General features: G+C 41.3%; 1 protein-coding gene across 1 annotated transcript in view; it reads right to left on the bottom strand.

Annotated features, from left to right (window-relative positions):
* snd1 (staphylococcal nuclease and tudor domain containing 1) overlaps window positions 1–24,813 on the bottom strand; it is a 172,100-nt gene that overhangs the window by 90,815 nt on the left and 56,472 nt on the right. The window contains exon 16 of the mRNA XM_030719705.1: window positions 20,609–20,718. Within this exon, the coding sequence (XP_030575565.1) occupies window positions 20,609–20,718 (110 nt within the window). The remainder of the gene's footprint in view (window positions 1–20,608; window positions 20,719–24,813) is intronic.

Raw genomic sequence — 24,813 nt, forward strand, 5'->3', positions numbered from 1 at the left:
GGCTGGTAGTGTAGTTCACAGTACCAGTTTACATAACCCGTACGTGTGGCAAATGAAAAGCTGGTTAGGAGGAGTATATGAGAGGCAGGAATATCTGAACTTCTCTTTCCAACAGCGTGGCATTTCAACCTTTGTGGCACAGGAAGTCCAGAGACAGAAGTGTTTGGGTTTTTTTTTTTGTTACATTTTAAAGAAAAAAAAAGAGAGTGGCAGTAAGCTGAGAGCATATGTGCTTCATGTGAGGTAGAGGCTAACAGAAGAGATGACTGTTTATTTCAAGGGGTAAAAGGCCAATTCTGAAAAATATGAAAAGGACAAGATGGAGAAGTGAGCTAGAGTAAGAAATGGAGGTCAAAAAGGACTGCTGAAGGAGAGAGAGAATATGCACTGCAAGTGATTTCCAAAGCACACCTTTTTAGAAATGTTTTAATAGATGTGCTTTGAAACACATCAAATGCTGTAGAATAAGACAGCATTTGTTGTAAATGTATAATTTAGATGTCTTCTAACACTGTACATTACAGGGAATGGATATGATGATCACAATGAAAAGAGACATCTGGAGAAAGAAAAAAAAAAAAAGATGAAAAGATGGAAAAAATGAGAGCTGGAAAATATTTAGAGGCAGCACAACAGGAAAGAAATAATTTAATCTCTTGATACACAATGCAAAAATGCAGTTTTATGTCCACATATGAGTTTAGCTTGAGCAAAAGTGACCTACTGCAGTATATCCAGGGCTGTCAAAACTGGTCACTTGGGCAAAAATCAGACACGATTAAACAGCTACAGTTCTTGCTATCCTACCCTTCTTTTTCTTGTGCCAGACATTCATTTTGCTGTGTGCTGTACATAGTTTAACAGAGATAAAATGCAGAGAAATGCAACAAAAAGAAAAAAAGACGGTAAATTAAATAATCTAAACTGAACAGTTAATGTGACCATTTCATCCTGTACTGTCCATTTCTAACTAAAGCTCATATCTCAGATTGCATGCCTTTGTCTCCCACGTCTTTTGTTTACTTATAATTGTTTTGATAACTAGGCAAATCCAGACAATGAGCTCCTGATTGTCTCTAATAGGACACATGTGAGAGGAATGTTCAAACAAGTGAAAGAAAGTAGGGATCACCATGCTATTTCTAAATGGATAATGTTGTGGGTTTAGATAGATTGTGACTAAGTGGCCAGATGTAAGCACCGTATTACGCATTCAGCTCTGTTATGACATTCTATCATAAGCTTGGCGTGGTATATTACACCTCCTTTGCCTCAGAGAGGTATAAGCAGGATGGGGTTTATGCTTCATCAAACTGTTCAACCCTGAAGTAGGGGGGAAAAAAAAAAAAAAGTATGTTGTGCTATGTGGTCTGCGCTGTGCTATAAAAGGCTCCGTCATGCTAATCGTTCAAAATGGCTACAGGGTCATCAATCAGCCAATCAGCTCACCAGCCACTGAAGGGCCCGTCTCCATGGGAAACACTTCCCTTCCTCCTCCACATCATGTTTCCCCCCCCCCCTGTTTGTGTGCTTCATTAGCAATCATGAAGCCATTTGAAAGAGGAAGCAGGGCAAGATGAACCTATTTAACCACAGCTCACCGAGCCTGTGGAGCAGGGTGAGAGACGAGTTAGAGGACAAAGGAGATACAGTGATATCAAAATTGAAATATTTATCAACGATATATAGTGAGAATCACAATGTGTGTGTGTGTGTGTGTGTGTGTGTGTGTGTGTGTGTGTGTGTGTGTGGGGAGGGATTTGGTCAAAACTGAAGACAGACAGATACAGGGTGCAAAACAGCAGAAAGCAATGACAAAAAAATGTAGGCACACAAAATGTGGCACAGCTTTTTGTGATGGCAGAAGCATTTCTGAGAGACTAAAAGAAACAGATGAGAAGACACATGAAGGTGATGACAAGAGGGTTAATTAAAGGAGAATAAGGCCAGCATGGTGGAGATGGGGGGGGGGGGGGGTGGGGGGGGGGGGGGGGGGGGGGATAGAGAAAAACAATCAAAAAAATAGAAAATAGGGAAAGATGAAAGTGGAACTACCAAAAGAAGGGAAAAGCAAAGCAGGAGAGAGTGAAAGAAAGCAAGAGCAAAGGCACTTGGGAAAGGAGTAAGCAGAGCAAATGTGATGCAAGAGTGCCAGCTACAGATGGAATGGGGGATATATAACTTGGCCGTCATGGCTCTCGCATGATTGGTGAATGGCATGAATTGCACCACAAGGAGAGTATGAGTGTAGAGTGTGTGTGACTATGTCACTCGGTTGTGTGTGTGTGTGTGTGTGTGTGTGTGTTTGGGGGGGTAATTATGTAGCAGAGTGCAGCGAATAAGAAGTGCCGATACAATAGAGGATAGAGAAATAAACTGGACCACTGGGGTATTTGAGTAAGGAACACTGATGAATATACAAGCAGAAAGGAAGGAAGAGGTTAGTGTAAATGGAACTGTAGGGGCAGTGTGCATGTGAATGCTTTCTGTGTCAAAGGTCAAAGTCCTTAAACCTGCTCCAAAAGTAAACACACTTGCTCGTTATTCAATTTAAAAAAGCAAGTAGTTCATTTTAAACTTAAAAGAGCTTACAGGACATTCTGAAACCCAATTATTTTGATGCAATCTTTTAATTAGGTTTTTTCTCATGTTAATTACTGTGCAATACAGTATAGAAGCTGGGACGAGTAAAAGCGTTCCATTAAAAGATGACCTAGACCTATAGGTATTATAATCAATAGCATTACACATTCAAAGCCTGCTCAATGTCTCCTAAAAAGGTGTTGCCTCTTACACTTCAAGTGATTCCATAATCACAGTATTTATTTTTGCATTTGTCTTTTATGAATTAGTTAGTACTAAGAATCATACTCCAATTTAAAACCAATTATGCAAGCTGCCTCGTATCTGCATCCCCAGTTTAAGCAAGGGATGTGTGCTGCATGGCGCATCCTCCAGGATTTCTATGTGAACACTAGCCACTGTGCTAGTAGAGCAGAGAGGAGGCTATTCTAAGCAGGCCTGTGAGCGTGCTGCCTTGTGAGTCAACATGAGTCAGGGCCAAAGAGTTGTTGGGTCCTAATGTCAAATAGAGGGACTGTAACAGAGGGCAGAGTCAACGGTGGACACAGCACACCACAGTACAACGACAGAGGAATTAAGCAGGGCCGTGCTTATTATGACAAGCTCTTGCTGGTTTAAGGGAGTTGAGATTATTTACTTAGTCCATGTTAATTACTTGGCTTTGCTATTTTATCTTTGCTAATAAAATTATTACATAAACAATGTGCACTATTGTCAAAAGTATTCACTCGCCTGTCTTCACAGGCATTTGAACTTGAGTGACATTCTTAATCCACAAAGTTTAATTTGATGTTGGCCCACGCTTTGCAGCTAAAACAGCTTCAACTCTTCTGGGAAGGCTTTCCACAAGGTTTAGGAGTGTGTTTATGGGGATTTTTGACCATTCTTCCAGAAGCGCATTTGTGATGTTCAATGAGAAGGCCTGGTTCACAGTCACTGCTCTAATTCATCCCAAAGGTGTTCTATCGGGTTGAGGTCAGGACTCTGTGCAGGCCAGTCAAGTTCTTCCACACCAAACTCACTCATCCATGTCTTTATGGACCTTGCTTTATGCACTGATGCACAGTCATGTTGGAACAGGAAGGGGCCATCCCCAAACTGCTCCCACAAAGTTGGTAGCATGAAACTGTCTAAAATGTCTTGGTATGCTGAAGCATTAAGAGTTCCTTTCACTGGAACTAAGGGGCCGAGCCCAGTTCCTGAAAAACAAACATAATCCCCCCCCTCCACCAAACATTACACTTGGCACAATGCAGTCAGACAAGTACCGTTCTCCTGGCAACCACCAAACCCAGACTCATCCATCGGACTGCCAGATGAAGAAGCGTGATTTGTCACTGTAGAGAATACATCTCCATCGCTCTAGAGTCCAGTGGTGGCATGTTTTATACCACTGCATCCAATGTTTTGCATTGCGCTTGGTGATGTAAAGGCTTGGATGCAGCTGCTTGTCCATGGAAACCCATTCCACAAAGCTCTCTATGCACTGTTCCTGAGCTAATCTGAAGGCCACATGAAGTTTGGAGGTCTGTAGCAAGTCAATCATTACAGACCTTCAAAATTGGTGACCTCTGTACGATATGTGCATTAGTATCCGCTGAACCTGCTTTGTGATTTTACGTGGCCTACCACTCGCAAAGTTACAGTCATTCCCAATCTCTTCGACTTAGTTATACCCATAACAGCTGATTGTGGAATATTTAGTAGGAAATTTCTTGACTCAACTTGTTGCAGAGGTGCATCCTATCACAATACCACACTGAAATTCACTGAGCTCCTGAGATCGACCCATTCTTTCACAAATGTTTGTAGAAGCCGTATGCATGCCTAGGTGCTTGATATTATACACCTGTGGCCATGGAAGTGCTTGGAATACCTAAATTCAATGATTTGGATGGGTGAGTGAATACTTTTGGCAATATAGTGCATTTCATACTGAGAACATATTTTACATATTTATTTTGAAATATCAAGAAACATTTAAGGTAAAGGTGAGAGTCGTGTTTGTGGATTGGAGGAATTTCTACAGGCAAGTCGATGCATGCTGTTACATCTGACTTCAGCTGTGTGAAAACTGAGGCAAATAGCCATATTCAGTGACCAGCTGGTGATATGATTTGTTGTTACTGGGGTCAACAGAGGCAGAAGAAGAAATTTCGTCACAGTATCCTGCTGGCAATGTGCCTGGGGCAGTTGAGGCTGTAATGTTGAATAGGTGTATGCCAACAGAGACATATTCTGTGGTCAAATTCACACAGATTTAGCTGCCGTAACAGAGTGAATGGCAGGTGGGCTGTGTGAGCCCCCCCCCGCCCCGCCCCGCCCCGCCCCCACGTGGCAAACCGCTCAAGTGTGTTACTCCCTGTGAGACAGAGTTTATTGCCCTTTTGGTGGGTGAAAAACATCCCTGTTTTCTTAGCAGCCAGAGACGATGAAGCCTTACTTTTATGATCCCATCCAACAGTTGAGTCCGAGGTGTGTGTATGTGTGTTTGTGTGTCTAGTAAATCACGTCCACTGAGAGCAGCAAGCAGGGGACTGAGCCATATGTGAGGTGGGGTGTGCTGAGGTTTTTGAGCACACTAACAAATAAAAGACATAAATACACGCGCGCAGATATACAGCAAAAACACACACGCACACACGCGCACGCACACACGCGCACACACCGAATGGGGGGAGGGGGCTATTGATCATTAATTTTACTGCTAGTTGAGATTTTGATCCTGGACAGAAATCATGATCACAGGCATAGCATCACCAAGGATACTGCACTCAGGATCAGCCCTCATTCACCCACACAAACACTTTCATACAGAAACAAACAAGAGTATCCAAAGCCACATGGTTCAGATACATTTATGTCATCGGTTCTGGACTGTTTTGATATGTTTAACCTGAAATGTATTAACAAGCTCTGGGTTCCCATTTAGAGCTGAACTAAGCACAAGCTGCCAAGCAAATGTTCTGACCACTGACATCCCTCATATTCAATATTTTTGCTCGTCTGTAAATGAAGTTTGCATTGCCATCAGGCAGTACATCTTCTTGTGAGAGGCTCCTGCAGAGATTGAAGAAGTCCTCTGACACCATATTGAATTTCTTAACAACCTAAACATTTCTATCATCAAGCCACAGTAAACAATGCATATTCTGTAGCATACATGTGTTGTGAAGTGACTGAAGCGTGAGACGTCCTTCACTTCATCTAATTTTCTCTGCCATTCAGGGATTTAGATTCATGTTCTCATGTGTGAACCACACTACAGGAGAACTGATGTGACTTTCCAGAACAGTTTTTCCTTTTCTTTTTTAGTTTCCATGACATCCTTGTATGTTTTCCATGCAGATACAGAGCCAGTGAAAGATCAGAAAAAGCCCATACACAAGTGTCACTGAGAAAATCTTTGCTTTTGCTGCATGGAAAGAAATGAGGACAAAGGAAGCTTTTCTTGCAAACCGGAAGACTGACACTCAATGCAACTAGCAGTGCATGGAGTTTATGGAGAGTATTCTGGGATTTCATCTTTTCAAGGATGACAATGTGTGTATCTGAGCGTAGACATTTTGGTGATTGTGGAGGGGTGGGAGCGGGGTTACAAAATGGTGTCCTGTATTGAACAAGACAAGAAAAGAGACTGAGAAAAAAAAAAAACGGACCAGGGAGAGAGAATAAACTGAGCTCGATGGTGAGGGCAAGAATTCAAATTATCTATGACACTCTAATTCAGTATGTCAGAGGACAGCAGCATCGCAAGAAGGTACATAGAGAAAGAAGTGGAGAAGAAAAGTAGTGTGAAAAAGAGGGAGACAGAGGGCAAGGATAAGAACAAAGAGCAACGAAGCTGAGAGGAGAATTTTAAAATGTGATTGCAATAAATAAGAAGCCCCTATTGTGTACTTTAAGAAGAGCTCAGTGTAGTAACTGAAGGCTCATGCATTTACTCTGATGTGGACTTCAAGATGACAAGCAGTGTGCTAATGTGAAAGACTTGCTGCGAAAATGTGCACCGCTGAGCAGAGAATGGCAAAGGAAAGCAACGTCAAGATGAAAGCCCTGACAAGCTGCGTAGCGCAACACCAGGGTTGAAACACAGTTTTCATGTGGAGCCAAAATTATTCAGTCGCTGCAGCAAAATACTGTGTGTTTAAATGTGAATGTGTGTGTGTGCACGCAGTTGGGTCAGCAGTGATCTTTAAAGATCAAACAAATCAATACCCAACCTCTGTTTGCAGTCAATAACTTAAGCCTCGCTGCACTGTGGAAAGTGAGTTTTTAACCTTCAGTAGGGGGTTTTTGAAAAAATTGTCAGACTTTGCTAAGAACTTAATCTAAGTGGAATAAAATGTAATGCAGCTCCTGTATACTCAAAACAGAAAGGGAGGGGAAATAAGCTCACAAGCTGTTTTTATGGGGGAAGAGGATTCAGGCGCTGATGCCAACCAAAAGATTTAATGCAGCCCAAATAAACATCATCTCCAAGCATGCTTACTTAAAATGCAGCCCTTATTTTAAAGGAGAAAAAAAAAAAAAAGGGTTTGCTGGCAGATCTCTTGCGGCAGGGAAACAATATGATTTTTTTTAGTAAGCAGCTCATTGTCTTTCCCCCTTTAATTCGGACTTCAACTAAACCTGGCTAGCCTTCAGTCTAAAGAGGAAAAAGAGCTGTGAAGTGCTCTGTGAAGCTGTGATGTCCAGTGTTTTTTTGTTTTTTTTTTTTTGGTCATGTCTTAGGATAAAATTCAGCTCTCTGTAACAACAACAAATACAGATGCGTGACAGCATGTTGTCTATGTAAAAGTGCTTGTGTAGGAGTGACTGTAGGAGTGAACCTGTGGCAGTCTAACTATGCCACCTCCACATAAAAACTGATCAAAGCATATGCCATCCCAGAAAACAGGCAGAAAGATACAGTGGCGCTTTATTGATGTCAGATGGCACGCAAAAAAAAATTAAGTTTATAAGATTTTCTGCAATGACACCAGCTTAACCATAAGTCAGTGGAAGCTGAGAAGGAAAACTATAAATAGCAATATGCAATTTATTAAATTTGGATGCTTAAGCAAAACCACACATCAACAAACAGAAAAAAAGAGAAATGGTTTGATTTCATTTTCTAACAACTACAGTGAACTAAAGCTCCACAGGAGAGATCCTACAGGAAAGGAAAGATCCTACAATGTTACTTATAAAATGACAGAAAGTCTGCATTACTGCCACTCCAGCACTACAGATGACAAAAGATGGGACTCAGCTACTAGGAATAAGTGAAGCAAATGTAAAATAACTTCAATCCTGCATCCTTTGTAATGGAGGTGACTCTTCTGGTTACACAAAGAAGTCAACCTGTAAAGAAGCCAATGAGAAAATGACGCTACTGCTCACCAAACCCTTTTCTGATGAGTTTATGGCCTCGATCGCTAGTTTCAATGTGATGTTCCCTTTGTGAATTATGACCCCCATTAGAGCCAAAAAGGACGGTAAAGCAGAGCAAGCTTTAGGGAAGAACCTACCCTGTGACTGACTACTCACTACCATATAAGCTTACAGTGACCCTCGGTTTCTCTGTGAAATAATCCCCTTGCTCAACACTTGTAGTTTCAAAACAACAAGAAGGGGACAGCAAAGTTGATGAGCCTGAGGCTTCAAAACAATACTTCTCTGCCCAGTGGGTGATGTCACATCAGATACACCCACCTTTTATATACAGTCAACGGTCAGAACTGCAGATACCTTGAACAATGACTCTTTTTCAGAGATCTGTAAAGCATTTCAGATCAAAGAACCTTTCAAGAACAGGTGAATCAGAGGCAGCGTGGCCCGAAGCTGTACACGACCTCATCAGTCTGGCTGATATAAGAGTTCCTGCCCAACGAGGGAGCCAATAATTAGTGAGCCAGTTATACTCCCCCCCCCCGCCACTCTCACTTCAGCTAATTAAACATGTCCTGACACATCAAAGGCATATATGTGCAGACAGGCTTGTGTTTGTCCATCAATTATAGTTTTGCTGTTATTGCAACAAAAATAACTTTAAACCAAGTTTGTACTCTAAGAGTGTAAACATTAGGGCCTGGTGAGACAAGTTAGGGGGAAAAAAGAAAAAAAGAAAACAGCACAACAGTAACGTGCAAAGGGGATTTGAGAAGCAGAAAAAGAAAAGGACGTGGCTCAGCCCATGGGAAGAATAAAACAGAGTGAGAAGCCGAAAATGATTAAAACAAAGAATAAAAACAGAAATGGGAGACACGGAAAGGTTAGGGTTTATGATTGGGGGAGAGGAAAGGAGAAATAGAGGAGGCTCAGGGTAGAAGAGACTTGGCAAGCATTCACCATCCCACTCTGTTGGCAGAAGAGGCACAAACTGTTTGCTCACAGCAGTACATGCATCTATTAGTATTGTTCCAGGAGATAATAACTCGGTGTGTGTGACTGCATGTGTTCCTCGGTGTCAATTCTCAGCCAAAAGTGGCTAACAAGTTGCGATGAGGTAGTAAACAAAAAAATATGGAGCGACAGTATAACATGTATGTGGAAGTAAATGTTTGTCTGTGGGCGTGTCAGGCTAATAAACGAAGGAATCTCTGTATGCGCGTCTGCTTCTCTCAACCGCCATTCATCTGAGCTACTTGGCGAGTGTATTGCCAGGGATCCGAGGAAATGCAGCGTCGAGTGTGAAGTCCTTTGGATGAGCTGTCGTCACATTTTGGCTAAAAGCTGTTTACTGTTAGGCTGCCTGCATGTGAGGTTACTTACACTCCCCCTCTAAACTGCATGATTGTGCGTGCACATCAGTCACACTCTGTGCTGCTGCCCACACCACCATCGCCACCGGTAAATTTAAAACCTGTGGGAAACACCGCGGTGAAATGTGGGCACGACAATACAACAAAAGCTTTCACACTGGATTGTTAGCAAACGTAACATCATTCCAATTGTGTAACATTTTTTCTTAATCGAGATCAGACTGTATGCTATATTTGCGAACTATCACCTTCCCCTATATAACCCTATTCTATCAGAGCTGTTATCATGTCAAAGCAAGCGTGCAATCTGCCTGTTCCAAACAGGCAGCTTTTCAGAGGGCACTGTAATAGTTGTGCTAAATGTCAGCAGTGTAGAAACACCAGAGGCCACTGTGCTAACAAGAGCACAGCTCCTGACAACTACAGCCTTCATTAGTCTTAGACGCAGAGCTACCAAAGGCTACCAAAGCATTACATAGTAGTAGCAGAATACTAATGCTAAAGCTGGCATCTTTTTTTTTTTTTTTTTTTTTTTTTTTTTTTTGAGTATGAACAGGGAACCCAGCTGTTGATAATGTGCAATGAAGAAACCATTTGGGAAAACACACTGAAACAGTAGAACAGAAGATAACCTGGAATGGGTGGGACTTCATGAGGGAATTAGGGAAACTTAGGTACTCTATGTTTCCCTAATTCAATTTCCGACTCCCGACCTCTGCTGAGCTGTACATCTGGTGTACATCCAGTCACCACTAACATTAATAAAATGACTTCATGAATGTCACACAAAGATAATTTACCATAGGCTTTGGAAGCAGTACAAGCAATAGTAAACGCTCTCACTTTAAGGGAAATTCAGCTGGCAATGAAAGCATTTTAAGAAACTGCAGTGCCTTGGCCAGCCTTTCTGGGAACTTACCCTGCGTACACCCCTGCACATTCAGAGAGAGATTCAGCCAGAAAAGGGGTTTAAAGAAACTACATTTCTATAGTTGGCCTCAATCGAAGTGTGCTTATACACAGCCTCCTGCCTGTCGCCCACTTCTGCCATTAGCTTTATCTGGCTGAATTCAAAGCTGAGCGCCCAATCTCCGTTTGGATTTTGAAAAGATTTTGCAAGGCTTGTTCTTCCCTTTATGCCCCCGACTGTCCTCTGGGAAACATAGGGAAAAAAAAAAAAGGGGGGGGGGGGGGTGCTGATCGCTGACACAGCCACTGAGATAGCCTCTCTGTTGTTGGTAAGGGATATAAAGAAATGGAATGAGAGAAGAGGTAGATGGAAGGCGATGCTGAGGCAGGGATAAAGGTGCAGGTGTGACGACGTTATGCTGGGGTAAGCTGGCGAAGGATTACTGCTTCAAGTCTCTCCTCTTTATGGCCTTTATTTGGCGCTTATTTATTCAGATCATTTAGAGCTATATTCCTTCTCACGCCAGGGTTCATTCTCACGCACACACACAGACACACACAGACACAGAGAGATAAATGGGATCCTTGTGAAAGCAGAGGAAAAGGCCAGAGGGAAAAGAAAAGAGGAAACGGTAGGTCCAGATATGTATGGTCTCTCTGCAGCAGAAGACGGGTGTTTAGAAACTTTTAAAGGAAGCAAGCGATGTAAGACTGGCGTGAACCACAGAGACAAAAATACAGAAGGTGTATGGAAGGTAACAGGTGGATAGTCTGTGTGAACGGCAGCAAGTATTCCGCTCTTCTAGTTTCTGACATCACAGAAAAAAATACAGACACTGTATCAGAAATGTCGCAAGGACTGAGTGACTCTTTTTATAATGACTGCTGACTTCTGTGCATGTGTGTCCTTGTGGTATGCCTTAAACCTACAGCCAAGGCGATGCTGTGTTGCCAAGGAAACCATTAGCACTGAGGCCAGTGCCACACACATAAAAAATGCATTAATGTTGGTGATTACTAAAGAAATGATTCCTTGTCATAACCCCTACATATGGCTTCTGGATTGCAAGAAGCTATAAGAGTGATTGTACTGCAGTACTAGTCTATATATTTGATGTATGTATGGTGGAGAAACAAAGAAATAAATATGCACCTGTCTGTCAAACTGCTAATATGTTATGCATTAACAGAATATGATCAATCTGAGCATCAATAAACCATAGATGCACAAAGCAATTTCCTCAGGCTGGCTCATCTGAGATTCAGCTGACACATGGTGAAGGACACAGAATATAAACCATTTTTAGAACTGTACATTATCCAGAGCAAATTGCAAGAGAGAGAATATTGCGAGAAAGCCCTAAAAAAAAAAGATCTTATTATTCCAGGTGAAAATGTCAATAAGACATTTATTTCAGCAGTGCTTCAGACTGAAGTAGCTTAAGAATTCTCCCAACTGAGGGCAGAATTTGTTTGCTGATAATGAATGTGACACTATTAATTTCGCCTCTGATGCCAACTGCATGCCATTTTTGTTACAGTGTCAACCAGTGCTCATGTTTAGATAAGCACCTAGCAGCCCAGCAGCTCAGAAGGCAACACAGCAAGAGGATTTGGGAGTTTGTGTGCGTTCAAAGTGAGTGAATGAAACTGTATCAAAACAATATTTATTTGAGTGTCAGGGTAAACAAACAAACAAAAAAGAAAAGAAGGGGGGCAAAGAAAAGAGGTTACTGAAAGCAACATGCACACTAAATATGATGAGAGGGTGCAAGTTAAGGTGATGGAAGACAACCTTGGCACAAAAGCAAAGAATAAAAGTGTGTGCGCTTGTGCAAATGCATAAATACTAATGAAGTGAAAACTAAAGCAATAAAAAAATAAAGGGATGATGGAGAATGAGGACAATAAGCTGACCTAATAAGGATTTACAATTCTTTGAGAGAAAACAAAACAAAAAAAAAACAAAACAATAAAGGACATTCTTAAACTTCCTTAATGACCCCAAGATGCCCCGCCCATCACTTGACCTTGCAAATATCATCTCATTTTTGTCTTTTGTTTTACTGGCTAGTTATTTAACATTTTTAATATACATCCAAGTAGGATGAAAGGCATTTATATATCTTAATTAATTCTTTTCTGAGTTTTACACAGCATTTATAATCATTTTCTTCATTAGCCATCTCTGACTAACAGCACTGCATAGACAGGTGGAATATAATAGCAAATTCGAACAAGCTGGAAGAAGGAATAAATGAAGCCAAACAATAAGACGAGGAGTGACGTGTTTATTGACACAGCCGCTGGCTATCTGGCTGGCTGCCTCGGGTATTCGCAGCCAGACCAAAATCCAATATGTAGCTTGGCTATTTCCCTTTTAAGTGAGAAGGACTAGTCCAAGTGGAGAAAGGGCAAATAAAGACACGACAAAGACAACAGAAGCCTTTTTTTTTTTCTCCTTTTCCTGCTGCTTCAATCCCTTATGAAACAGTCTTCTGCCCTCAGGTTCAGTAATAATTCAAGGAAAGTGTCTATGAATATGAGCACTCACACTGATGCCCCATGTCCAATACCTTCATTTTGCCTAACAGTATGTTTAAAAAGCTAGAAGCAGCGAAATGCAGTGTGGAAAAAACTGGAGTGTAGTGTAAGAGAAAAAAAAAAATGAGAGAGAGAGCATTATACCATCGCCCTCATTGATGTGGAAGAGCACTGCAGTGCCCTTCATGTAGGGGACAGGCTAAAAGGATTCAGTGGGTCCCTGTGTGCACTGTGTTGCAGTCTTAGCGCAGTTTGCAGGTTCCACTTATCAGGGTGGACGATGAAGTTGCAATTCCGTCACAAAGACTCAAACGCACACTAAACACAAGGTCGCCCTTGTAAACGCGTTGTGGCTATAAAGCAGTGAGAAGGTTCCTACCTCTTTCTCTCTCATCTCTCCACCTCCATTCAGGCCCGTTTATCTCTCCGTCTGCGATGGCGCGAGCGAGCTATAATTCACTACTTTCGAGGAACAAAGAGGCTGAGCAGTACTTAAATTCCAAACTGCTGCAAAACTAAAAGCTGAACTCCACCTGTGACACCAATTAATCCAAAGTAATGTAGGCAAGCTTTTGTGAGCCACAGAATTTATGGTCAGAAGTGAACTCAAACAACAATTAATGGCGCTATGCTCATAATGCGGGTTTCAAGGTCAAACTTTTTCTTTCTAAACTGCATACTAGGATGGTTTGCAGAGGTCATGCAACTAGAGCTTTTTTTTCTCTCCTCCTTTCAGCAAGAAACAGATCTACTTTCAGAAAAGAACCAAAAATTACTGCTCCAAAACAAGATTTACAGGTTTAAATATCCAAAAAGGGCAATTCTAAATACAACATGAACTCTTTGAATACCCTTTCTAACTAACTTTACTCTTGTCCCTTAAATTGAATAATTAAATATGGGTCCCATGTTACTCTTAGCTAATAAAACATACTTGTTTGTAACCGCTTTTGGCAACAAGCTACCATATGATAGGAGAAGCATTAAATATTTCTTGTATGGATATAGTCCAAAATGGTCATGCTGTTAGGCTAGTCCTAGAGTTATGAATGGATGGGGACAGATCCTGTCTGTGGCTATAAAGCAACAGTAATCCGGATATGGGGCTGCCTTCTGCAATCATGGTTTGTTTAACTACAGCATGTGATGGGGAAAAAGGACCTGAGGGGCAGTTCACCATCCCCTCCGTCTGTCTCGCTGACCAGGAAACCACACCATGAATTATTCATTATGTATACTTATTCACTTTCACTCACACGCGTGCCCGCACGCAGCATGAGTATGCCGAAGTATGACAAAGAAACAAATGTCAAAAATAGATACAAAACCAAAGCGGGGAAAAGAGGCCGGTATAAACAACATGAGGCAGGTGTGTGTGTGTGTGTGTGAGAGAGAACAAAAAAGGAGGAGACATGGTCAACGGCTGTGAGATCCAGCACTTGTGTAATCGACCTCGTGCCAAAATAATTCAAGCTTGATCGGAAATCAATGTAAGAGCATGGAAGACGTGAAGAAATTCGATGCAGTCCTGCGGCGCTGTGTGGCAAAATAAGACATGTAAAAAAAATTGTCAGATCCATGAAGGGGGGGGGGGGGGGGGGGGGGGGGGGGGGGTGTATGTGTGAAGAATACTAAATTAACTGATCTAGGTTGCAATGATCACAGATGTGCAGGGACAAACCGAAGAAGACACACTAAGTAACACTTCACAACCCAATTGCCACAGTGTGCGTTTATATGTGAGCAGAAGGAAAAATCCTCCTCATATTACAAAGGCATTGGGTTTATTAGCATTTAATCAAAATGCTCACCAAGAACAGTTATTAAAGCAGAGAGATCTGCACAGGCAGGCATTAGCAAGGCATCTGTGATGCCACGCTGGCACAGTGACTCATCAACGCTCCACAACACAACCTCCTGCAGGTCTGAAGACAGCCTTTGCCAACCCCCACCCATGGCAGCCTGATGCACACAGTGTTCATGTCACAAGGTGGAAAATGTGGGTAAGGGGGGGAGGACCTCTCTTAGGCACAAAGGGGCCACATTTAGGACAGCATGCGACACCACATGAAACCAAGAGACTGAACCCCTACACAGAGACTGAAGTAAGTGCTGCGTGTGTTTCTGTGTTAGGAATTTGGAAGTTTCCTTGTTTTTATTTGTTTTACTATAATTACAGATGTTTTGTTATGTAATCAGTATTTCTTTAATATTTTCGAATACAGCTTAACTGTAAGATGAAATTAGGACTTCTATCAAACTGCAAAGTAACTAAGTAACTCAGGTGTGCAATGACTTTGAATAATGACATGTAGCTTTTACTCTGTTATTTCATGTTTAGTCAAATAGAGGACAATTCATCCAAGTGAATAAGACAGTTGTAATGATTGTTGTATTTGTTATGGATGTTACATAAAGAAGGGGAAGGCCTTATGAACCCATGGTAGGTAAGTACTTTGGGTTGCTCCCTTCCCAAGGGGTCGCTACAGAGGATGGATGGGCGTTTGATTCGGACAGATATTGTGCCGGACCACCCTCCTCACCCCACTCCACCCCCTTAGGACCAGCATTAGGTGTACACTAGCTTGTGCCCCCCCGATATACGGTGTGTGTCTCCTCCCAGACTCAAACCACTTTATGAACCTATGGTGAATCTACGGTATGAATAGAAAAATAACGGTAGTAAAAACATGGAGAGCTTACGAACTACGATAGCGACTTTTTCAAATATCATTGTGCATGTTTTTTCTTAACTTGCCTATATGTGAGAATAAGTTATTAAAATGTATGCAAAATAGAGGTAAGTGTTACTGAGTAGGCAGTCAGGGGTGTACAGTAGATGAGAGAACACCCAGACTGAATGAGGTCAATAGAAGTGACAGTATACGTAGGCAGAAGAGTGCATTCACATATTACTGTCCACTTAGCCTGCTCTCATCCCTGCTCAAAAACGCCATCTCTGCCCCCCCCCTTCTTATTCTTGCCTCCTCTCCCACCTGGTGAGCAGTTACACAACAAAAACAGTTCCAATCAGAGATCCTTTCTGTGGTGATTATTACAAAAACACTGAAAGATAGAATAAGAAAAAAAAAAAAAAAAAAAAAAAAAGACCCCGAGTAGATGCAGCTCAACAGAAACAAAAGGTTCTATTCTCAGAGCCTCAGAGCTTGTAGCCTTGAAATATGATGCATCCTCATTTGATGTCAGCGTCACACTATTATGTGAGGTATCAAATTGTCACACTGCAGCCATCTCACTGGAATGATTATTGGGTGTGCGGCATTTTAACGAGTCACTGAGATGGTTAAAATATTATTTCACTAACTAATGTCTTGTTTATTAACAGTACAACTCTAAATATATCTCAAGACTAGCTGAGTCATCTCAGATAACCACGTCAATGCAGTAAAATTCTTCTGTTCCCCTGCCTCCTGGTTAGGTTGAGCTTTTGAAGTTGCCATACAACTGCACAAAGAAAATCAACAGAGGCTCAGTGACTGAGGTAGTGAATGGATGTCTTGTCAATGGAAGGTGGGAGGTGAGAGAAATTAAATGGAAGACATCAGAAAAGAAAAAGAAAATGTCTGGGGATCGGTGTTTACGGTGCATTTTTTTTCTCTCTTCGTCGTCGTCTTCTTCTCCACCCCCCCCCCCCCCCCTCAAAATTCTATGCTGCTGTTTTGGTTTCACGCTGGGAACGGGAGCAGTGTCTGTCAGAGATTAACACTACACAGAGAGTGAGGAAGGGAGAAGGAAGAGAGAGGGATAAAGGAAGACAGAGCTGATAAACACAAAAGTCTTTAAAAAAAAAGAAGAAAAATGAGGGGAATCAGAAAGCGAAAGAAATCTTTTAAAAAGCTTCAGAATCAACTGAGAGAGACACAGAGAGAAATCAGGAATGGCTGGTGTGGGGTGGGGGGTATAAATAGACTAAGATGGAAGCCAAGGCCTCTACCCTCACTGGGTGCCACATTAATTATGCATATCTGCATCAAGAGAAATTAAAACATAGCCGTATGGCAGTTTAAAGATAAATCGTGAAAGGAGGGGGTAGAGGGAAATGGTTAGCGAGGAGCAAATGTCAGGCAGAGATTTCAAACCGGACACTAAAGGCAACAAGGGAAGCAGGAGCAATTTACCAGTGAGGTTTTTCTTCTTTTTGTTTTGTTTTTTTTTTACAGGAAACAATTTTTTAAGGGGGTTAGTCAAAGCTCACAACACTGGTACAAGGGGAAAAAAAAAAAAATGTGTGCTCATTCCAGAACCCAAACTCAATTTCAAGGCCACAAGAAAAAAGAAATTGCTAATTAGAGAGAAAACTGAGGTGTCGGAGGTGTGTGTGTGTGTGTGTGTGTGTGTGTGTGTGTGTGTGTTGGGGGATAATAGTGGCCACCGAGTCAACATATCGTTAGCTCAACAAAGCCCTACAAAACTAAAAAAGCAGGAAAAAGATTTCATGAATGCAAATGACTATGCCACCGAGGCCCAAATCAAATGGTATTCACGTGAGGCCACCTTAGGAGGATCCTCAAAAGCTGCTGCAATCAGACGCTATTCAGAGATGAACCAACAGTAGAATCTCATGCTAATGAAATCAAATGATCCATATTCATGTTTGAGTGCGACACACCTTAATAACTTGTTTCATTTAGACTCGCTGTGATCCGCGGTGATGGGAAAGATGGAGAAAAGGATGGATTCAAGGGCAGGGACCAGTTCTTCTTTCTGTCTATCATCTGTTTAATTCTGTAGCTACTCCCTCGCCTCAATAAAGCTACTACATTTCCTGTCACCTCTTCATTCCTGCTTTCTCCTAGGCGTGTGTTTTCTTACAGCTAGATGTGCATTTCCGAAATTTGAAGATTTTTCCCCTCAAGGAATTCAAAAGACATCACAAGACTGTTCCATTAAAACACTTTTCTCTTGAGAGATTTATCATCTAGTAACTTTCTTTCTAATAAGTGACAGCTTATATATGTGTGAAGGCTTAACTCTATTGTTAGCTACTTGAATGTGTTTGTGTTCATATTAGCCCAAACAACAGGTCAGTGCAGTCAGCCAACCAGCCCCCACACTGGGCTCGAGACTCATTATATGGCTCAGTCTTTCCTGTTGACTCCCACCTACCTGTGAAAAACTCGCTGACACCATCATTGACTGGCAAGGGAGAAAATGTGTGACAGAGTTTGTGTGTCTCAGTGTGTATGGATGGACAAGGTTATCGGTATAATCGCAAATCGTCAAAGTCATTCTCATTTTCATGTCTTAAAACAGCTTTGACAGAAGGTTAAACTTTTGCATTATTTGGGCATAAAAATATCTACAGCATCAAAACACACACACACACACACACACACACACACACACACAACGTTGGACATGGAGGAGAGGAGAGCACCAAAACAGCAAACCTACAGTACAGCTGCAAGGTAAAAATGTTCAGTCATGGAGTATAAAAACACTATATGGATACGTGAACAAGGTTAAAATCGCAATTTTCATCCGAGGGGGTCTTTAATTTAATCTGTACGCATAGAAGAATCTCCAAAGACTGTGTGCTTCTTGTAGATTTGATAAAATATGCATTAGAGTGTATACATGCATCTGTAAAAACAATAAAAATTCATATCATATTGTACTGGCTCCTCCACTTCTGCACGTCTTTTGCACCTCTGTCGATAAAATTCTCCTGTTGCTTGCATCAATTATTTAACACTCTGGGCTTTCTTAAAACCTATGTTTCTCAGATACACTATATTGCCAAAAGTATATGCTCATATGCATTTGAGTGACATCCCATTCTTAATCCATAGGGTGTAATATGATGTCAGCCCGCTCCTTGCAGCTATAACAGCTTCAACTCTTCTGGGAAGGCTTTCCACAAGGTTTAGGAGTGTGCTTATGGGAATTTTTGACTATTTTTCCAGAAGCCCATCTGTGAGGTCAGACACTGATGTTGGATGAGAAGGCCTGGCTCACTGTCTCCACTCTAAGTCATCCCAAAGCTGTTCTGTCGAGTTGAGGTCAGGACTCTGTGCAGGCCAGTCAAGTTCTTCCTCACCAAACTCGCTCATCCATCTCTTTATGGACCTTACTTTGTGCACTAGTGTGCAGTATTGTTGGAACACGAAGGGGCCATCCCCAAACTGCTTGGGAGCATCAAATTGTCCAAAATATCTTGGTATGCTGAAGCATTAAGAGTTTCTTTCACTGGAACTAAGGGGCTGAGCCCAGTTCCTGAAAAACAGCCTCACACCATAATCCCCCTCCACCAAACTTTACACTTGGCACAATGCAGTCAGTACTGTTCATCTCCTAACCACCAAACCCAGACTCATCCATGAGATTCCCAGATGGAGAAGCATGATTCGTCCCTCCAGAGAACACGTCTCCACTGCTCTAGAGTCCTGTGGCAGTGTGCATTACGCCACTGCATAAAACGCTCTGCATTGCACTTTGTGATTTAAGGTTTGGATGCAGCTGCTCAGCCATGGAAACCCACTCCATGAAGCTCCCTACACACTGTTCTTAAGCTAATCTGAAGACTAATCTGAAGGCCACATGAAGTTTGGAGGACTGTAGCAATTATAGATCTCAGTATCTGCTGACCCCACTCTGCGATTTTATGTGGTCTGCCACTTCGTGGCTAGATTGCTCTCATTCCCAATCACTTTCATGACTGGACTTGTTGCACAGGTGGTATCCTATCACGGTGCCATGCTGGAATTCACTGAGCTCCTGATAGCAACCCATTCTTCCACAAATGTTTGTAGAAGCAGTCTGCATGCCTACGTGCTTGATTTTATACACTTGTGGCCATGGAAGCAATTAGCGTTCAATGATTTGGATGGGTGAGTGAATACTTTTGGCAATATAGTATACATACACATACACACTTTAACATTAGTCCACCTGCAACACTGGCTACTGGCTCCATTTTCATGACAATTAAACACCAGAGGACAGTGAAGTCAGCCACCCTACGCAAAAAAGCCCTTTAAAACTGAGATAGGAATAGAGAGGGGGAGAGCAGGAGAAAGAGACTGTGTGTGTGTGTGTGGCCTGGATAAGTGGTGGCAGGATTATAGCTAGTTCCATCATGGCTTTGGTCCATTCACTGCTTCCTATAAAAACCTATTAGCATGTGAATGAAGAGGCACACAGTGGATGGAGTTTTCTAAAGCCCAGGAGCACTGATCCACTATCAGGTGAGTTTTCCGTAAACTGGAATAACCATTGAAGGATGGCAATGGTGTGTGTGTGTGTGTGTGTGTGTGTGTGTGTGTGTGTGTGTGTGTGTGTGTGTGTGTGTGTGTGTGTGTGTGTGTGTGTGTGTGTAGGCGTTTTTGAGGGTATTGGACTGGGATTTTGTCCACTTCTAACGAAATTCTTGTTGAGATTTGGCAACACTCAAGTGGAGGGTACGATGTTTTAATACGCCTGTAATAAAGCTCATTCGGGAGTAAACAATTTAATCAGCTTATTAAAACTAGTGGTCCCATCTATGAACAAACTGTCTTCACGTTAGGCTTGATGCAAGGAAGGAAAAACTTTGTTTTTGGATCGGAGAATTCGGCTAAAGTAGCTGCTCTCCCATCTGCTGTTCAAATTATAATCAACATTTTTCTCACATCTCTGAACCAAAATGATCTTCTGTTCAAAGCAAAGTAAAACTAAAGTGTGAGTGTGAAAGTAAACTGCAGCAAAGCGGATACTGAGGCCCCGACTCAGTATCCGGAAACAGCTGAATATCAAATGCACCCATGATGGGGCTGAGCTTTGAAGCAATAGGAACTAGGGCCAAAACGTTCTGCTTCATTGCTTACCTCCCTTTGCAGCACCAGCTCTTTGGTGAACAGCATGGCCTCGTCACTAAAGGGTTCAGCCACCTGCATGCCTCCAGGCATATTCCGGGAACTACGTGGACATTCAATACCTACCCAAAGACAAAACAATTGCAGGAGTTAAAGGTCAGCACAGCTGCTACTCAAAAGAACAGCACGATGCCCAAAATTGGTTTAACATTATTTGGCTTGATGAGCCAGAAAAAAACCAGGAGACATGACAGGGTCAAATTATCATATTTAATAAATAAATAAAGACAGAAACAAAGAAAGAAATACAGAAACAATGAAAAAAAAACAAAAAACCCAACAACAAGAATTGCATTCACATTTTCCAGGAGCTCTGGCACTCCTGGCATCTCAGACCATCAAGTGTCTTCCTCATCCCTCTTAATGGGTCAAGGTCAAAAATGTCTGGCCACTCAATTGCACAAATGCACATTGGAGACAAAATAAACATTAACCAGCCACACTATGATCTACACTAAATGGATAATTGGTGGTCAGAGGTCATTCCTGAGTGCATAAAACACCTCTGTAGAAAGCATCTCCACTGAAAAGTAGTCTTAATAAAATTGTTGTCTTTGGTACCCTAAGACATAGACTTTGGTATATTTTCAAAGTTCTTTTTTTTTTTTTTTTTTTTTTTTTTTTTTTTTACACAGAATAGTGATAGGAATCAATAAGCTTGAGGGCAGAGGTGGCGGAAAAGAAGAATGAGTGAGTTTAAAGGTGCTTGTACTTTAGAGCATCTACAATAACCAGAATGAAACTAAAATGTGATAAAAGGACATGTATGCACAACCGAGAATTTACATATTTAAAAGGTGACCCTGAAAGGGCCTTGAGTTCATGAATGTACGTGAGGATTTTAGGCTTCTAGAAAGTCTAGGTTCACACACTAAATTTTACATACACAATCTCTACTGGAGGAGATATGCTGCACCAATTGAGACACCACCTTCTTTTATTCCCTTTCATATATGAAACTGTGAATGATCGCTGCTACATTGTATAATCCTTTTCAGACAAAGAATAAAATAGAAATGTTGAATATAAAAACACACCAGCTTTATGTTTATCTGTTTGCATCCAGCTTTCTCCAAATACTTCAATTAATGAGCAATTAGTGTCACTTAACGGCTACAACAAGTAAGTTGGTGATCTACTGTTTTATGCAGCGTAGCCTAATGATAGATTGGGTTGGGACTTTAACCCTCCAGTACTGTGCTAATAAAGCAACAGCTCTTTCCTAGAGTCTTTTCTTCCCTCTTTGACTCAAGGTTTAATTTAATGAGCTTCACTTGAGTGACAGATATACTGCCTCAGGACAGACCCACAAATGCATGACAGAAGAGTAAAATCAGATTTGCCAGGGAATCCTGGTGACTTAGTGCTCAGCTTTGGCCATCTCCCTCGAAGACTATCCTGGGATTTGAATCTCACTCCTGGTCCTCGTAAGTATAATTTATGGTCTCCTTGTGTTCCCTTGGACTGCTCCTGAATGATGATGTATTTCTATAAGTAGCATTTGAGATAGCAGAGGGAAATGCTGTTGTGCTTTTGTGTAAAAGTGACGGGGAAAAAAAATAAAAGCATGCGTAAAAGCAAAAGCTTATGTGTGTTCGATTAAGGCATAAATTACATACTGTGAGTAAATCCTTCAAGTTTGAAGATTCAAATGTTTTCATATAATAAAAAAATTTTGATGGTACTTATATCTTCTAATAAATGAATACAAAAGTGCTTTACAGTAGGGATGTGCATGATTTTTGAATAATTATTACATTAAGAAACAGAATAGTTTCAGAGACTATTTGTTTTCACTGGTTAACACAGATATCTAATCAGTGTATTTAGGGATGTAGACATGCTGAAATGCAGCCATGCATCAGAATGAAAAACAAAGGTGATTTAAGTGACTTTGAACTTGACATGGTTGCTAGGGCCAGATTGGCTGGTATTTCAGAAACTGCTGCTCTCCTGGGATTTTTCCCCCATACAGCCATCTAGTGTTTACCGAGAACGGTCCGAAAACAGAAAATCTCTGGTGAGTAGAAGTTGCCTGAACAAAAACGCCAAAGGTCAGAGGAGAATGGCCAGACAGCTCTGAGCTTATAAGAAGGCAAAATTCACCTAAATAACTACTTGTTATAACCGAGGTATGCAGAAGAAGCAGATGGGCTACAGCAGCAGCAGATTGCTCCTGTCAGAGAAGAACAGGAAACACACGACAATTTGAACAGGCTCACCAAAATTACACAATAGAAGATTGGAAAAATGTTGCCTGATCTGATAAGTCTCTATTGCTGCTGCAGTATTTAGACGGTGGGGTCAGAATTTCGCATAAACAACATGAAAGTATGGCTCCACCTTGCTTTGTATCAACAGTTCAGACTGGGGGTTTTGTTGTAATGGTGTGGGGGATATTTTCTTACCACACTGAGCCCCTTAATACCAACAACAGCGTTAAAAAGCTGCAGTCTACCTGAGTATTGTTGCTGACGATGTCCATCCTTTTATGACCACAGTGTGCCCACCTTCTGTTGGCTGCATCCAGCAGAATAACATAGCTCACATCATCCAACCTTGTTCTAGCAAGTTGTACCAAATAAAGTGGCCAGTGAGGGTGTATTTCCCCGACCTCTACTGCTTGAAGGTGGTGGTAATACACGCAGAAGCTGTTTTGGGACTACCATTAAACAATTTTTATAAAAAGAATGTGTTTCTTTGCCAACTACCAGATGCCGAACCAATAAAATGTGTGTGACACAGAGATTAGATGGTTCTACAGCCATCTAACAGTTTTTAAAAATAAATGAAATCTAGCATTAACTCCACCAGCTTAAGATAGCAAGTCTATCACAACTGCACCCAATTATTTGAGAGGGGCGGTAAGTCTTCATAAACTAATGATGTTACTTGAAATGCTTTGCTTACAGTGCCATTAATCTGGGACACCGGGAACCTATGAAGTGTGTCTAAATACTGGCTACTGCAATTCAAGAAGTTTTTTTTAATTTATTTTTTAATGTCCTTTCAAAGAAGTTGTTTTAAACTTTCAAAAGTTTATTTACACAACCAGTAATACTAACTACATGAAGACCACGACAGTACTGGACTGAAGCCCCGAGTGACTTTTCTTTTAAAACCTCACCTTTTTGTTTAGTACCTTCTCTTCACTATGTGACCACATATGTCCCATTTATGAGAACAAGAACAGAAGACATCAGCATATTCACAGTGGCACGGAAGGGAAAATGGCCCGAGAAAGGCAAAAATGAGGCCACAGGACAGTCAGCACCCAAGGGTTATGAAAGAACTGTTGACTCAACCTTCTGTAAGACTTAAAGGATCCAACAGTGAGCTTTAAAGTCGAACAGACACATGAGAATTTCTCTTTCATGCCCAAGTTTGTATCATTTCACTGTAGCTCAAATATCTTGTTCCTCAGGAATTCAAGGTCACATTGTTTATTATATACTTAAATGTCAGACAGTTTGAAACTAAGAAATGCAAAGATATGCACAAGACTAGCAATAAAAAAAAATATATATATATTTTGCAGCTTTAGAATTAACATGCACCTGTCCTTTACCATATATAATAGTTTAATACTATTAAAATTACTGTGCACACACTCTCTGAAGTATCTGCCTATATTCAAACAAATAAAGAAAATAAAGGTTCCAGTAAAGCAGAAAGAAGGAGGAGGAGGAGGAGGAGAAGAAGACACTGACGGCCAAGATCATTTGAAAGTATTTATAGAAGTGGACCAGGACAGGACTTCCACAAGGGACACTGTAGCTACAACACTGCCAGGATAAAGAGAGGAGGAGAGAGGTAAGGGATGCCGGAGAAGGAAAAAAAAAAAAAGGGAAAAAGACAAAAAGAGGAAAGGCTACGGGAGGGGCAAATACTGCAAGCCGTTAGCAAAAAATTGGCGTATGAAATAATTGCAGAGTGGGGGAGATATTTGAGTTTCTGCTCGAGTTGGCCGAAGCTATGATAAGGGCTGGAATTGTGTTAATTTTTTTTTTTTTCCCTAGCATAATCCACAGAAAAGATGACACATTAATGTAATACACAAAGAAGTTGAGTTTAACTGTAAAGTATATAAAGTACAAGGACTTCACAAGCATACAAGAGGGACAATTTCAAATCAACTAAAGCTCTTTAAAAACATT

The sequence above is a fragment of the Archocentrus centrarchus genome, chromosome 23, assembly GCF_007364275.1.
Source record: "Archocentrus centrarchus isolate MPI-CPG fArcCen1 chromosome 23, fArcCen1, whole genome shotgun sequence".
In the NCBI taxonomy this organism is placed as follows: Eukaryota; Metazoa; Chordata; class Actinopteri; order Cichliformes; family Cichlidae; genus Archocentrus; species Archocentrus centrarchus.